The sequence below is a fragment of the Pongo abelii genome, chromosome 12 (assembly GCF_028885655.2).
Source record: "Pongo abelii isolate AG06213 chromosome 12, NHGRI_mPonAbe1-v2.0_pri, whole genome shotgun sequence".
Lineage (NCBI taxonomy): Eukaryota > Metazoa > Chordata > Mammalia > Primates > Hominidae > Pongo > Pongo abelii.
The window spans coordinates 36218052-36234978 of NC_071997.2; the positions used below are offsets into that span (position 1 = coordinate 36218052).

Sequence of the window (16927 nt, forward strand, 5' to 3'; positions counted from 1 at the left end):
CCGGGGGTGTCTGTGAGGGTGTTTCCAGAAGAGAGGAGCATTTGAATCTGTAGACTGCGTAGAACAGATGGCCCTCCCCAATGTGGATGTATCATCCAGTCCCTTACAGGCTTGACTAGAACACAAAGATGGAGGAAGGCCGACTGCTTACACAGAACATCGATCTGCCCTCGGCTCTCCGGTTCTCAGGCCTTGGAACTACACCCCTGGCTTTCTTGGTTCTCTTTCTTGCTTGCAGAAGGCAGACGGTGGGACTTCTTGACCTCCATAATCATGTGAGCCAATCCCTCGTAACAAATTTCTTTCTCTAAATCTCTACACATCCTATTGGTTCTGTTCTTCTGTAGAACCTTGACTAGTACCACCCCCTAAAATATTGCGTCAAAGAGATAAACCAATCTCTGGCTGTCCTTTCATTCTCTTGACTCCATGCTTTGTTCAAATTAAAATTTAGTGCTGTATTTCCCAAATCTATTTGCAGAACCTGTATTAAATGTTCCTATATTTAAATCCATCATTTACTTGCCATTTTTAAAAGTGGTTTCTTTCTTCCACTTTGCAAATAATCAAAACCCCTAGAGTTTTTTGAAAAAACTGTGCCAAATTTAAGCATGCCTCTAATTTTAAACATTAATATGTGCACATTACCCAGTGCTATAAATCTAAGGCATGTCATCTGTGAATATACACATACGGCCACCCTTAACAATGCTCTCTCTTCCATCTTTTATGAATGCGAACCCTGAAGTCCAATCTAGGGCAGGTACTCAGTCTTGGTAACACCCCATACAGATGTCTCCATCCATTTCTTCAAGGAGTGCTACTGAATCACCCCTGTGTGTAAGGCCATGCCAACCCAACCTTGGGATCAGAGCCACCACTGCCTCTTTCCAGCATGAGGCATGCCACTTATCCTCAGCATTCATCAACTGGTTTCAGAGGAGGGGAGGGGGGCAGGCTGGGTGGTCGGTCACATGAAGTGCCTGTGGTCACTCCCAGGGGATCTGCACCAGGGTGCTGCAGCCTGATTACTCAATGCATGAAAAGTTAGACCATCTCCTCCATGACATATTCTGATGACAAATAAAGTCACACTGAAATAACACTGCAAAACTGCCAAATACCACAGGCAGGGCGATAAGGGACGAGGGAACACGCTCAGATCAAACTCTAGTAGAAGATTCAATGACCTATGCTTGTAATCATCTAAAATATTCCCAGCAACAGCCAAAAAACAAGAAAATGACAACTTACCTAACATGTTTAATGTCCCAATCGTATTGGTCTTTAATGTCTTGATAGGATTATACATGTAGTTTGGAGGGGAGGCTGGAGATGCCAGATGGTATATCTGGTCAACTAAAGGAGACAAAACAGAAGCCTATTACTTCAAAAAAAAACACTAAAAAAATACTGATCTCCTAGGATATATATACTGTATAACAAACGTATTAGTATATCTTTCACTGAAATCAAGTTATTTTATTCTTTATATAAACTAATTTACATTTGTAATTAGAAAAATGTTAAACAAAAATAGAAAGTCTAATTATCTGGAAACAAAAACATGTGCTGGGTCAGCTGAGTCTGTTCTCATGTAACCAGAGTCAATTCGATTACTGAGTTGATTGTTTTCTGAAATATTTGTCCCAGATAAAGCATTCAAATCAGAAGGAAATCAAAAACAAACAAAAAAATTCTTTGTTTTTTCAGACACAGAATTAAGCATGATTTTTTTTTTTTTTTTTAGTTTGTGAGGCAAATATGACTTAAAACCAAAGACACAGAACTATGGGAGAAAGTAGTCTTTCCTTTGTTTTTATGCATCCTGTATACATAAAACCAGACCTTGAGACCATGGGGAGGGAGGGAGGGAGGTTTTTAAAGCCATGAATGGCAAAGCAATTCAGATTCCATGCAACCCCTCCCCCTCCAGGAAAGGCATTCACTTTAACGTCACTACCCACAGTGCTCCAGCACAGAACCAAGTCAGGTAACACCTGCACATAGCAGAGAAGTCCTCGGGGACCAACCTCTCCCTGTGGAATGGCAGCAACAGACACACACACACAGGAGGAATGCCATCCTTCCAAAGTCCATGTCATGACATTCTACTTTTAGCCACTGGTGAGGAAACACATCCACCATCCACAGGAGAGAGGAACAGGGATCTGAAAGCTCTGCTGCCAAAATGAGTCCTCCCTTGCACATGGATGTGTAAGAATACCTGCAGGGGCCCCTCTGCCCGGGCCTTCCGGGCTCCCCTGACCAGGGAACTGCTGCTGTCTTCCCTTTCCCAGTGCTGGGAATGGAGGAGCTGAAGATCAAGCCTTTGAGCCACAGCAGGTCAGTCTGGAGGTTCTCAATCAGTCCTGACTGTGCACTAGTCACCCAGTGAGGTGATGCCTGGGTCCCCAACACCCTGAAGCAGGCTGGGAGACTCTAGACCTTCATATATATACATATATATATATATATATATACATTTTTTTTTTTTTAACATTTGAAAGCCAAGTCTGAAAACCAGTGAGTTAATTTAGAAATAGAACCAATGCTTATGGGAAGAATAATCTTTTTGTAAAGAGAACTAGCAAAACACAAAATCTTTAAAATTATTGATGGTCTGTCAAGATGCAAGTTCGCTGAAAGGATCTGTCCAAGTAAAAGGAAATCCTGTGACTGCTGTTCCCACCCCCACAAGTTATTCTGAGCTGAAAAACAGCTAAAAATAAAAGACGAACTAATATTCTATTATACAAATTGTAATTTAACAAGATACCTTTTAAAAATCAGTTCTCACAAAGTCCCATAATTCTAAGGCCAAGCTATCTTTTGCAGTTTCCAGCTAGGATCAGCACATACCGGGTCAGTTCCTGCACACCTACTTCCAAGCTCCAGGGCTGCAGTTAGAAGCAGCAGACCATTAGCCCCAGAAACAGGCACTGTGCTGCCTCCTCTGAAGATGCCTCCTCATACCCACTGCCACTTTGGAGCAGGACTGTGCCAAGTTCAAAACCAAATGAGGGCCAGGCGTGATGGCTCACACCTGTAATCCTAGCACTTTGGGAGGCCGAGGTGGGTGGATCACTTGAGGTCAGGAGTTCGAAACCAGCCTGGCCAACATGATGAAACCCATCTCTACTAAAAATATAAAAAAAAATAGGTAGGTGTAGTGGCAGGCACCTGTAATCCCAGCTACTCGGGAAGGTGAGGCAGGAGAATCACTTGAACCTGGGAGGCAGAGGTTGCAGTGAGCCAAGATGGCACCATTGCACTGCAGCCTGGGCAACAAGAGCAAAACTCTGTCTCAAAAAAATAAATAAAATTTAAAAATTAAAACTAAAATTAAAAAAAAATGAAACTGGCCAGACCTTCGGAGCTGAGTACGACACCACAGAGCCCGCTCAGGTGTGCTAGACCTGGAGCCTGCTGCCACCTGACTCACACTCACGGGCATTTCTGCTAACACAGACAGGGTCACCCTACATTTCTCAAAGAGAGTATAAACAACTCTGTATGGGTTGTGATCTTACACAACAAATTATTCATCACTATCTTTACTCTTGAGGTGACAAGGTATGCAGGGAAAGACAGGAAACTGCATTAAAGGCTAAGAGGGAAGAAGTGTGCCTTGAGAGTACAGGAAGCCTCCCCGACATCAAACAGAAAGCCACTATCATTAACCTTGCACTCTTCCCTCCTCCTCATCTGCTCCAGTCCTGGCTTTCTTCTTCAAAGCTCAATCCAGACGTCAGTCTGTGTGGGAAACCTTCTCACTGCCCTTGGTCAGAAATAATCCCTTGCCTGCACCACTAGTCCACAACAGCTCAGCACTGCCTTGTCCAGAGATTCACACATGCCTTCACTAGACGATGAGCTCGCTGAGCACGAGATGCAGGCCTTTCCCTTCCTGATGCTCTCCACAGTGTGGACTCTACAGGGAGGGGAGGCCCCTTCGGTCACTCACAAATGCAGACTCCTGAGCCCACTGCAGGTCTCACGCTTCAGGAGTTCCAGGAGGGCCTGGAAACCTTCCATTTAAAACAAATACCCCTCCACAGTGCTCTGGCCCAGGCCAATTTGGGAACAGGGCTCCACAAAAGTTAGCTGAGTGAAGAGATGAGCGTAAACTGGGGTTTTTCCATCCCCAAAGGCCATTCCATCTGGTTTGGTGTTTCTTACTCATTGGACAGGTCAGTCCCACTGCTGCTCCAGAAGGCTGAGGGCTGCCCCATCAGACTGTCAAGATGTTCAGTTAAGTAGCGGCACTGCTGCATCCTCCCATTTGAGAGGAAACTGAAAACCCTATGAAAATCAAAGTTTCCCACCACCCCCCTCTCCTTTGAGAATGTGTTCTTCCTGTAACATTAACAATAACTCCGGTTCCTATCCTAAAAAGGGCACTGCAGCAGAGTCTGTTGGTTAAATAATCTGGTGAGAAATTCTGAAGGGGAGAGAAGAGGGGAAATTCAGAGCAGGGACAAATAACCAGCAATGACAGGTGCTAAGTAAACACTAAGTAACCTTAATAACAACCGGCTTCGGAATATAAATAAAGCAGCAAGGTTAACCCTCACAGCCCAGGACAAAGGCCCTGGGAACATGTCAACTGCACAGTTCAGAGTACACCAAGCATGATCCTGACGTTCCAAAATCCAAGCTGAGGTGGGGAGAGGAAGTCAAAGGGGGACAGAAAGGCAGCCTATTCATGGGTGCCAACACAGCCGCCCCAGAGACCGCTAGAGACCCTGCCACGACCTTTCACATTTACAAGGCCACATGCTGGGAGCTCAGCTAGAAAAATAGAAGTCTCAAGAAATGAGCCTAAAAGAGCTCCAATTAATGATCAGCAGCATTCCTACCAGAAAGCACACAGGGTAATCTTATGTTGGGAAGAGGCTGGGTGAGGGCACAGCTGCGACTTACTCGGCTCTTCTGTGAATTCTGACTGGGGAAACTCAACCAGTCAAACCACAAATGAACTCCCTATAGGGTCTTAGGTTGAATTTCACTGTGCCCAAAACCCACATAAATGACACATAAATAGGGAAGAAAAAATCACCATAGGAAGAGAACAACTCGGGATAACCTGAAACCACTGTTGAGAACGCATTGGAGAAATCAACATTTTCTTCTACCAAAGGGGAAATCCACATAAAAACTGACTGTAGCTTCCACACCTTTGTTGATTTTCTTTTTTAATTTTGTCTTAAGTTAGTGACATAGTCTGTGTCAAGCCTCATTCTGTGCCACACCCACGCTGTACGAAACTGCCAAGGGCCAGTTCAGGATTTGTACCATGAAACTAAAGGCTATAGAAACACTAAAACGCAAAACAGTGGGTTAGTTCTTTCTGTGATAACTCACGTGATTATTTAGCACATACTAAATTCCCATCATAAAAGATACTTACAGTAGAATTCTCTTTTTCTACACTCGAGTCAGAGGTCTTACAGAAATACTCCCCAACGAGATGTCCCTCTCTGCGATGTGAAGTCTCACAGCATGGCCCTAGTCTTTGTCTCCAGAAACAGTATTCAGGATGGAAAACAGGAATGAAGAATCTCAAAGTATAAAGACCAAATTTCTCTCAGCACAAAGAAGCAGAACAGCAAGATTTTCCCTTCATTTCACGTCAATGTATTTACTTAGGGCAAAGGCCGCACACACTAGAGACTGGCTCAGCCCCTGGGAGCTGGGGTTGCCCGCCAGTGCTGTCATCTGTTCTGAGTGAGGGGCTCACCTTCCCTATGAAGCCACCGCAGGGGAAAGAATTTCCAGTGTCCTAGGCTGCTCCATAGGAAGCCCCCACAGCTCCAAATTAAACAGAGGGCGATCTCTAAGAGCCGCCACTGCAGTTTTATTTACATTTGCAATACAAACTGAAAGCTGAGAAAAAAATTTCTAAATGATACTTCAAAAATATTCTAATCAGAGCTGCATGCTTTAAATGTCTACATAAACATGGACTCAATCCCCTTGGCAAACACTGCTTCCACCCCTCCTCTTTAGGGTGGGTGCCCAGGTTGATGGCTTGGCTCTCCCGTCTTCCCTCTCCTCGTGCCCCCACCCCCGGCCCTCCATAGCAACTGAGCACCCAGGTAAAAGGCAGGTAATGGAAAGGGCTCCATGCCTTGGTTTCCTCACCTATAAAATGAGGAAAATAGCTGCCTACTTCGCACGGGTATTGACATAATTAAACTTGCCAACCAACCATAAACAGCGATTAGAATCGCACTTGGAATATAGTTAAGTGTTAGCTATGGTCACTTTCTTCTTTTATTTTCCTGGACCTCTTCAACAGAGATACCACAAGTTCCCGGTACTGGTCTTACCATGACACAATGCACGTTTCTGCCTTTTCCTGCTCCCCATGGAAATGCTGGTCTCAAGATCCCTGTTTATACAGATGGTGGAAAAGAAAATTGGGACAGCATTTCAGGGAAGCACAGGTGCTCTGTAGCGGGACCCTGGGAAAGCCAGTGTACTATGAAAATGATGACAGAGACACAGATGTGTGGCTTTCTGAAGCATGGTTTATGATGGCCCCAAACTGCAACCAATCTAAAGATCCAACAACACAGGACTAAGGAAATTACAATATATTTATACGAAGGCAACTTGCTAACAAGTAATGTTGAGGGGAAAAAAATCCATGTCTTGGTAAAGAGATCTAGCTCGCATAGCCACAAAATAGAACACTAAGCAGCTGCCAAAAAAGGTCTCTATATATGATATAGAAAGATCACCAGGACACGGTAAGTGGAAGAAAATAAGATTCAGGACAATACATAATAGTTATACAAAAAGGGAGAACTATAAATACATATTTGTGTTAGCTGGGTCACATACAAACACTGCAGAAGAATACAAAGAAAGGATCAACAGCTGTTTCCTGAGGGGAGCTGAGAACTGGCAAGAGGAAGACTTTAACTTTATAGTTTTATCTTTTCCATTTTTATGTTTATTTATTTATTTTTGAGACAGGGTCTTACTCTGTCACCCAGGCTGGAGAGCGGTGCAGTCATGGCTCACTGCAGCCTCAACTTCCTGGGCTCAAGTAATCCTCCCGCCTCAGCCCCCTGGGTAGCTGGGACCACAGGTGCATGCCACCATGCCTGGGTAATTTTTGTACAGACAGGGTTTCGCCATGTTGCCCAGGCTGGTCTGGAACTCCTAGGCTCAAGCAATCTGCCTGCCTCAGCCTCCCAAAGTACTGGGATTACAGACATGATCCACTGTGCCCGGCCATCTTTTCCATTTATTTTTTAAAATAACTGAACCATATAACCATATTACCTATTAAGCATGTTTTTAATTGGAAAAAAAATCACATTTAGGAAAACAACTGGCTGTTAGCTTCAACAGTTTTTTTGGTTTTGAGATGAGGTCTTATTCTGTTGCCCAGGCTGGAGTGCAACGGCACTATCTTGGCTCACTGCAACCTCCGCATTCTGGGTTCTAGCGATTCTCATGCCTCAGCCTCCTGAATAGCTGCGACCACAGGCATGCACAAGCATGCCCGGCTAACTTTTTGTATTTTTGGTAAAGACTGGGTTTCACCATGTTGCCTAGGCTGAACTCAAACTCCTGAGCTCAAGTGATCCACCCTCCTTGGCCTCCCAAAGTGCTGGGATTATAGGTGTGAGCCACTGTGCCCAGCCAACTTCCTCAACAGTTTATAGAAAGATTAAAAATAATTTTCTATTTGCTTTGTAAAATACCTTTCTATATTTTCTTTAACATGTATGTATTATTTTCATCATCAGGAAAAAAGATTCTTTTGAAAAGAGAAAAATATTTCAGATTCTCTTCCATCTCATTCTTTATCAAATATATAAACAAGAAACCTAATTCTTTCATTTAGTTCAAAGTATGTTTAATTTCTCTTGAGATTTCTCCTTTGTCCCATATGTTATGTAGAAGTTTGTTGTTTCATCACTAAATATTTTTGTAATTTTCCAGATATCTTTCTGTTATTAATTTCTAGTGTAATTCCACTCTGGTCTGAGAGGACACTTTATAGGACTCTATTCTTTCAGGTTAGCTGAGGTGTCTTTTATGGCTCAGAAAATGATCAATCTTGGAGAATGTTCCATGTGGGCTTCAAAGGAAGGTGCATTCTGGCATTGTTGGATGAAGTGGGCATTGTGAGGGCAGAAAGAGTGAAGAGATGGAGGGGCAGCAAGGGGGAAATTATCAAGGGCACAGAAGACCTGATGCTAAGGTTGGGGACTCACTGAAGGAGAAAGTGAAAAACAGGCTTCAAACTACAGAGGCAGAGAAGAATCTTATGCTCTCCCAACATAAATGCCAACTGAGGGAATGCAATACTCTGAGCAAAGGACAAAGCACCAATCATTTATTGTATGACTACATTCAAAGTGTGTGTGTGTGTGTGTGTGTGTTCGCATGTATGTGTATGTGTGTGTGCGTGTCCTACACACAGTCACAGAATTGACAGAAATGGCCTAGAGCAGCTTTGGTATCAAAGCTCGCAGTTAAAGAAGATAATTTACTTATTAAAACACCATTTTTACTAAGTTCTGACTTCTCAATGGTACTGAAATTATATAAACAACAGTGTCATAAAATAAATGTGTCTTGCCATGTGCTAAAAAAGAGAAGAGAGTAGTAATATTAATAGGTATCATTTGGGGGAGGCTGAGGCAGGCGGATCATAAGGTCAGGAGATGGAGACCATCCTGGCTAACAGGGTGAAACCCTGTCTCTACTAAAAAATACAAAAAATTAGCCCGGCATGGTGGCAGGTGCCTGTAGTCCTAGCTACTCAGGAGACTGAGGCAGGAGAATGGCGTGAACCCGGGAGGCAGAGCTTGCAATGAGCTGAGATCGTGCCACTGCACTCCAGCCTGGGCAACAGAGTGAGACTCAGTCTCAAAAAAAAAAAAAAGGTATAATTTGGGCAGCACTTAGTGAAATGAGGGCCCAGTGCTGTGCTAAGTCCTCACAGTAGTTTTCTATTGCTGCCTAATCAAATTTAGAGGCTCAAAAAATATCCATTCACGATCTGATCTGACAGGTCTACAGGACCGGGCACAGTGTGGCTTAGCTGGTTCTCAGCTCTGCCTCCCCGCAGGCAGAAATCAAGGTGTCAGCAGGGCTGTGTTCCTTTCTTCAGAGAATGATTCAGGATGACAACAAAATTCAGTTCCCTGAGGCTGCAGGACTGAGGTCTCCTTACAGGCTCTCAGCAGGGAGCCATTCTCAGCTTCCAGAGGCTGCCAACACTCTCTCACACATGGCTGCTTCAAAGCCAGCCAGGGTAGGTCAGGTCCCTTGCACACTGCAAACCTCTCCAGCTTCCCTTCTGCCTGGTCTCCCCATGGTATCTCTTCTACCCGGTCTCTCTACCTGACTCTTCCATTCTCTGTTGCTGCCTTTGACGGTTCATGTGACTATGTGGGGGCACACCCAGATAATTCAGGATCATCCTCATTTTAAAGCCAGCTGGTTCATAACCTTGACTCTATCAGCAAAGTCCTGTGACAGCACCACCCAGCATCTTGGGTTGAACAATGGGAAAGGGCATCTTAGCAGGGAACTGTGAGAATCTGCCTGCCAGGCCCTGTCACATGCATGACCTCAGTTAACCCCACAGCAATCCCAGGAGGAAATCCAAGAGGAAAGTGAGCCCACTGAGCTATAATCTACATAGCCTGTTACACTTTACAAAAACTACAGCTTCACTCCAAAATGAACCCTAAATAGATTATATAATTAAATGTTTAAAAATGAAGCAAAAAACCAACCAACAAAATAATACCATGGCTGCTTTCTAAATATTAGATTAAATATTCATCTCATCTTGGAACGGTTAGAGCAGAAAGAGAACAGAAGAAACAGCAAAAAGGATATGAACAGATGAAACTATGTTATAAAGTTTCAATCAAACGAAAAGGCAAAAACTTTTTGTCTTTGTGGGAAAAATGCTAAATACAAGCCCAACAGTTAACATTCCTATTACAAAGAACTCATACTAAAAGAATATTTTTAAAATGGACTAACAAAACCATTGGTATTTCTCTGGTGAATTAACATGTTAAAGTCTAACCATGTTTAGTAACCAAAGAAATGTACATTGAACCAATGGTTTTCTATCAAATAAGCAAGATCAAGGGATTGGCAGATTGGGTGCTGGTGAGGACCTGCTTCCTGGTTCATATATGCATCTTCTCACCATGTCCTCACACGGTGGAAAGGCCAACAGGGTTTTCCCAGGCCTCTTTTATAAAAACACTAATCCCATTTGTGACGGCTCTGTCTCCATGAACTCATCACCTCCAAAGGCCCCACCTCCTAATACCATCACTGTGGGGCTTGGGATGCCAACATATGAATTTGGGGGTACACCAACATTCAGACCACAGCAGATGCGTACTACAGGAAAGTTACTTCAACAGGTCCATGAAGTTCAGGACCAGGGGTGCCATGTAGGAGAGAAGACAGCTATTCACACTGTTATAACCACTTGTTATCACAGAGACTAGGACGGCACCTCATACACATTGAGACATTTCAAAAATAAAACCCAACATAGCTTTCAATGTGCTGAGTCAAACAGCTTACCCTCAGGAATCCCGCAGCTCTGGCGAGGCCACCTGCGGAGCTCTGAATAATAACAAAGTGCAGTTTTCACTCACCCTCGATGTAGAGGGGCTCCACCACGTCGTGGTTAATCAACTCGAAGTTCTCATGTCCAATCCAGTGCTCCACGTTTCTCTTCCTGCCCGTGAAGAAATTGTCCACCACGGTCACCTCGTGGCCGTCCATCATGAGTTTGTCAGTTAGATGGGAGCCCACGAACCCTGCGCCTCCGGTTATCTGCATCCAGACAGCGTGTGCAGAGCATTCCCAGAAAAAGCACATGAGAACACAATGAGGACCAGCTCCATGGAGAGACATCTCTGGTGCAGTCACGACTTAAAACTCAGGAGCAAGGCGGGGAAGGAAGACAGCAAAGGTTTTAAGGTAGCATCTTGACTCTTACTGCAGAACAAAGAGGTCACACTATCCGTAAACGCCTAAGCAGCCTAAAATTTCAAACTACCACTCTTGGAAGAATACATAAAAATCGTAGTTACAAATTTCAAAATGTCTTTGCTGACAGAGAATTTCCCATTAGTCAAAGGTTCTTGTTTTATAACAAATGGGATGCTGGACATAGCTCACATGGCTTTAATATTACTGCTGAGAACTTTAAAAATTACTCTATAGAAAAAACGATTAGCAAAATGCAGAGATTTGGTGAACTGCCAAGAAAAAAAACTTAATATTTAAGTTAGATTAAAAAACCGCACGAAAAACGAGTATCTTTTAAATTGTTTATGAGAACAAATTAATAAGCAATACATGCTATTTGTAGACTAAAGCCCTAAATGCCTAAGTCCACTGTGTGGTTAATTTCTGAGTGGTGATGTGAACACAGTATGGTATCCACTCCCAGCCACAGAGCACGATGAGGCAGCTGTGAGCAGTCTTGACAGGAACTCAGTAATAACAAAACCTAGACCCCTGCAAAGGTGAAAAGTCAACTGCACTTGAAAAATACTTTTAAGTTGAACACAGGTATTTTATTCAAATTAAATGGTGTAACTGGAGGAGGATAAAGGGAATTTCATCTGGGGGAAGGTTATAGGTGGTGGGAGTGAAAAGAATAGGCTCAGAAAACAGACTTGCCATGTGCAACTCGATTCTCTAGCCTGCTGTATCCTGTTCTCCACTCTGCCTTCTCTTCAAAGTTCTCATTTATTTTACCCTTCTGTTTGAAAGAATTAATAGGAAGACAGCAATCCTTTCTACCTAAAATAAAAGGTACACAAACTCCTAGGTCTATGGTTTTAAAACATGTAATTCTCCATGAAACTCCTGTTTAAAATAAATGAAATCTCACACACGATGAAGTATTCACTACGGGTGAGAAAGTAAAGCCACCTGGATTTGACTGGAGTGGTAGCTCATGCCTGTAATCCCAGCACTTTGGGAGGCCGAGACAGGTGGATCACTTGAGATCAGGAGTTCGAGACCAGTCCGGCCAACATGGTGAAACCCCATCTCTGCTAAAAATACAAAAAATTAGCTGGGTGTGGTGGCACAATCCTGTAATCCCAGCTACTTGGGAGGCTAAGGCAGGAGACTCACCTGAACCCAGGAGGCGGAAGTTGCAGTGGATCGCACCACTGCACTCCAGCCTGGGTGACAGAGCGAGACTCCATCTCAAAAAAAAAAAAAAAAGCCATCTGGATGAAAAAGACCAAAAATGGCAGAGGAGAAGTAAGGGGAGGCTATAAACTAAAAATGAAATCTGGGTTGGCTGCAGTGGCTCATGCCTGTATCCAACACTTTGGGAAGCCAAGGTAGGTGGATCATTTGAGGCCAGGCGTTCGAGACTGGCCTGGGCAGCATGGTAAAACCCCGTGTCTACTAAAAATACAAAAATTAGCTACACGCCTGTAATCCCAGCTACTATGGTGGCTGAAACACAAGAATCACTTGAACCTAGGAAGTGGAGGTTACAGTGAGTTGAGATCACACCACTGCACACCAGCCTGGGTGATAGAGCGAGACTCTGTCTCATAAATAAATAAATATCCTAAGTCCCCCCAACTGAGTGGGCCCCCTCTTGGCCAAAGGGAACCCCAGAGAAACCTGAAAAGCTGAGTTCCCAGCCATGATGTGAAAGGAGATTGGACATGCCTCACTATACTTTCTCTTTTGGAGTTTAGACACAACTGACCAACATTAACGTTAAAACAGAGATCATAAACAGGACCTAGGGTCGTGCCAGACAGGAGCTAAGTCATATTCTGCCAGGTCATTCTGACCCAGCGTATTGGTGAACAGACTTCCTTGTCATAACTTAGATTCCTTTCTGCTGACTCCAAAGTTTTACACAAAGATTTACTCCTTTAACCAATTACAAAGTAAAAAATCTCTGAGCCAGGGAGGTCAAGGCTGCAGTTAGTGGCAATTGTGCCACTGCACTCCAGCCTGGGTGACAGAGAGAGACCCTGTCTCAAAATAAAATAAAATAAAAGACAGATTCTCTTAACCCGCCTATACCTGTGAGCCCCCACTTCAAAAGAGCCTGTCTTTTTGGGCCAAACCAATGTAAAAGCCCTATATATTGATTTATACCTCCTTGTAACTTCTGCCTCTCTAAAATGTATAAAACTAAACTGTAATCCGCCTGCCTCGGGCACACTTACTCAAGGCTTCTTGGTTTGGTGTTTCCTGGGGCTGCAGTTACTCATACTGGATCACAATAAACCTCTAAAATATTTTAGACTTTGGTTTTTCAGTTAACAAGGCCAACCTCAAGAATAACCATCCCTTCACCACCACATAGATATTACATATGCTCTGATGAAATGCAAATCAAATGGTTAAGACAGGATGGGTGAGACCAGGCATCCTCATGCTTGATAGCTTTCATTTGGCTTTACCAACAGCACCATTTTCCAAATCCCCTTTGCCTTCGAGACAAGAAACTGACACCCAGCGAAGCTATGTCTTTGACTAAAATCCTCAGAGATCACTAGCTGGGACAGACTAAAGCTACAGTCTTTCTAATTACATTCTCTCTACTGCCTGTCAATTTGTCTGGTTCGTGTTTCATCTTAAGAGCTCCCACATTCTACTGCTATACCTAACAATGAGTATGAAAAACGATTTTCCAGAAAAATACTTGAAATTCAAAGTTGACTCACCACTAGAGCTTAACTCACGGGATGAGATTTCATTTTATCTTCATGTTATTGCATTTTTCCAAGTTTTCCATGATTTTTACATTTAAAAACTTGCAACTTTGAAAAAGAAATGTAACCCCTTTTAACGTAACTGTTTCTCTAAATGCAAATATTTCTGAAAACAAAATGTTCAGTGGCACCCTAACATCATCTCTGCACCCAAAATAGCTGGCAGACAGTTCTGAGATATCAGAGATGCAGCGTATTAAATTATACATGATCATCTCCAATATCTCACTAGTCTTAGTACTGACGTAAAATTGTTGGAAGCACCTTAGCTTGACTAAAATGCACTGGAATTTTTTTCTCTGAAGTAATTTCCTTCTACCTAAAATACTTAAGATTTATATAACATAGCTGGATGGTTATGCAATTTTTTATCCTAATCAATGTTAGCCCATTAGGCAAGTGTTTCAAATAGAAACAAATGTGGTGAAAGCTTAGCACTTACAAAGCTCTATCAGGAACACTAATCACCAAACCCAAGGATACTCTTTGAATAACAAGCAGCTAATACCCAAAAGAGAACAGGAGAAAAGAAGTAAGACCTCTTACACTGAGATGGATTAGAACTTACATGGCTTTGCATGCCTTTCCAGTATAGGGGTTTGTCTCAGTGTGCTTTCTTGCTCGCTCTTGTGGGTGCCAATAGGCAGCTAAAGTGGTCTAGTTCAAGGTCAGCAGTCAAACTCATGATGCTTAGCAAATTAGCAAAAAATCAAAAAACGTATTTCAAAGCAAGCCTCCTCTTTCTGTTGAAGCTGTCCTAAGGCTCACCAATTTACTGAAAAGGCTTTAAATTATAGCAACAATATACCAGACTCACATGCCAAACGCCTCAGAAATGTGCTTAACCCATGAGATGGCAGATGAGGGGAAAAAAAAACTAAGTCTGTTTGCTGTGGTGATGTGTAAAGCAAAATAAATTCTGTAATACTCAGCATCGACAGGAAGATCATTCCATGTGCACATAATAAAATTCATGGCAAGATTTTGCAGCATTCCTGTACCAGTGCTGCTGTGCTTTTAATGTGTCCACCAAAAGCACGTTTTGGTAATTTAATCCCCAGTGCAACAGTGTTAAAAGGTGGGGTGATTAGGCCATGAGGTGAAGTAAATGGATTAATGCCATTATCAGAGGAGTGAGTTTGTTATCGTGGAAGTGTGTTCCACACAGAAGCACAAGTTCAGTCCCTTTGGTCTCTCTCTTGCCCCTCTCTTTACCCATCCACTATGTGCTGACATAGCAAGAAGACCCTCACCAGATCACAACCCCTTGATTTTGGACTCCCCAGCCTCCAGAACCATGAGCCAATAAATTTGTTATGAATTACCCAGACTTAGGTACTCTGTCATAGCAGCACAAAAAGGACTAGGACAGAAAATGGGTACCAGAGAAGTGGGATGTTGCTTATACAAACACCTGAAAATGTGGTAAGAGCTTTGGAACTAGGTAATGAGTAGAGGCTGGAAGAATCTGGAGGTGCATGCTAGAAAAAGCCTAGACTTCTGTGAATGGAGTGTTGAAGAGACGGCGGTGAGGGCTCACAAATGAAGAGCTGTGTGGGAAGTCTAGAACTTCTTAGAGATTACCTGTAATATGGTTGTGATCAGAACAATTGTGGAAATATGGACAGTAAAGGCCATTCTGATGAGGTCTCAGATGGAAATGAGGAACGTATTACCGGAAACTGGAGTAAAGGCTATCCTTGTTACAAAGTGGCAAAGAACTTGGCTGAAATATGTCTGTGTCCTCTGGCTTTATGAAGGCAAAATTTACAAGCCATGAGTTAGGACATCTGGTGGAAGAAATTTCTAAGCAAAATATTAAAAGAATTGCATGGCTTCTTTACATAGAGTAAAATAAGGGAAGAGAAAAATGATTTAAAGACAGATTGTATAACTAAAAGGGAAACAGAACAAAAAAAATTTTTTTAAGTCCCCAGCCTTGCCATATAAAGAACGAAAAAGTGTGCAAGAGTGCAGACAATTGACCCTTTGATACACAGAGTAGCATGGTTAGAAGGAAGCCAGGTTCTGTCCATTAAGACAATGAGAGAATGACCCTGAAGGCATTTCAGAAATCCTCCAGGCAAGCTGAGACCTTGAGGCCAACGCTTCCAGAGGTGCTCGAGGTCACCACTCATTGCCCTGTGCTGCCACAAGTCTCTGCTCCCCTTAGCATTCCTCAGCCAGCACAGCTGTGGCTCCGGCCAGTCCAGGCGCAGCTCAAGCTACCACTCTGGAAGATATAGGCTGTAAACCTTGGTGGTGTCCACGTGGTGCTCTAATTCTGCAAGTGTGCAGAATGCAAGAGCCATGAGAACATGGCTTCCTCCACCTAGATTTCAAAGGATGTCACAAATAGCCCAGGACAGGGTGGGAGGTGGCGGGGGTAGGCAGAGACTCATTGCAATGATACAGCTGCCACCAAGACTCCAGAACTGTAAAGCCACCAGCATGTAACAACAGCCTGAGGAAGTTACAGGCACAGAACTCCAACTCGCGAGAGCTGCCAGGTGGACTGAGACCAACAAAGCCACAGGGTTGGGGCTCCCAGGGGCCTTGGAGGTCCAACCCCCACCCCAGTGTACCCAGGACTCAGGCCATGGAGTCAAGAAAGATTATCCGGAGCATTACGATTTCATCTTGTTTGCCCTGTTGGGTTTTGGACTTACTTGGGACCAGTTACCCTGTTCTTTCCTATTTCTCTCTTTTGGAATGGGAATGTTTATCCCATGCCTGTTCCACCATTGTATTTTACAAGTAGATAACTTGTTTTGATTTCACAGGCTCATAGCTGAAGGGGAATTTGCCTTAGGATGAATCATGTCTTGAATTTTTCCCAAATGATGTTTAGATGAGACTTTGGACTTCCGAGTTGGTGCTGGAACAAGTTAAAATCCTGGGCTATTGGGATGAAATAAATACATTTTGCATGTAAGAAGGACATAAATTCTAGAGACCGCAGACAGAATGCTATGGGTTTGAATGTGTACCCCCAAAAGCATGTGCTGGAAACTTAATTCCCAATGCAACAGTATTGGGAGGTGAGGCCTAATGAGAAGTTATTGGGCTATGAGGGCCCCACCCTCATGAATGAATTTATGTCATTATCATGGCAGTGGGTTATGTGTAAAAGGATAAGTTAGGTCCCC

The 16927-nt window shown here is 43.3% G+C and overlaps 1 protein-coding gene across 5 annotated transcripts in view; it reads right to left on the bottom strand.

Moving 5' to 3' along the window:
* The window catches only part of UXS1 (UDP-glucuronate decarboxylase 1), a 95956-nt gene that overhangs the window by 35192 nt on the left and 43837 nt on the right, over positions 1 to 16927 (bottom strand). For all 5 annotated transcript variants that reach the window (XM_024241941.3, NM_001132704.1, XM_024241942.3 and 2 more), the window contains 2 exon segments: positions 10665 to 10845; positions 1255 to 1359 (listed from right to left, as the gene is read on the bottom strand). In XM_024241941.3, coding sequence (XP_024097709.1) covers positions 1255 to 1359; positions 10665 to 10845 — 286 coding nt within the window.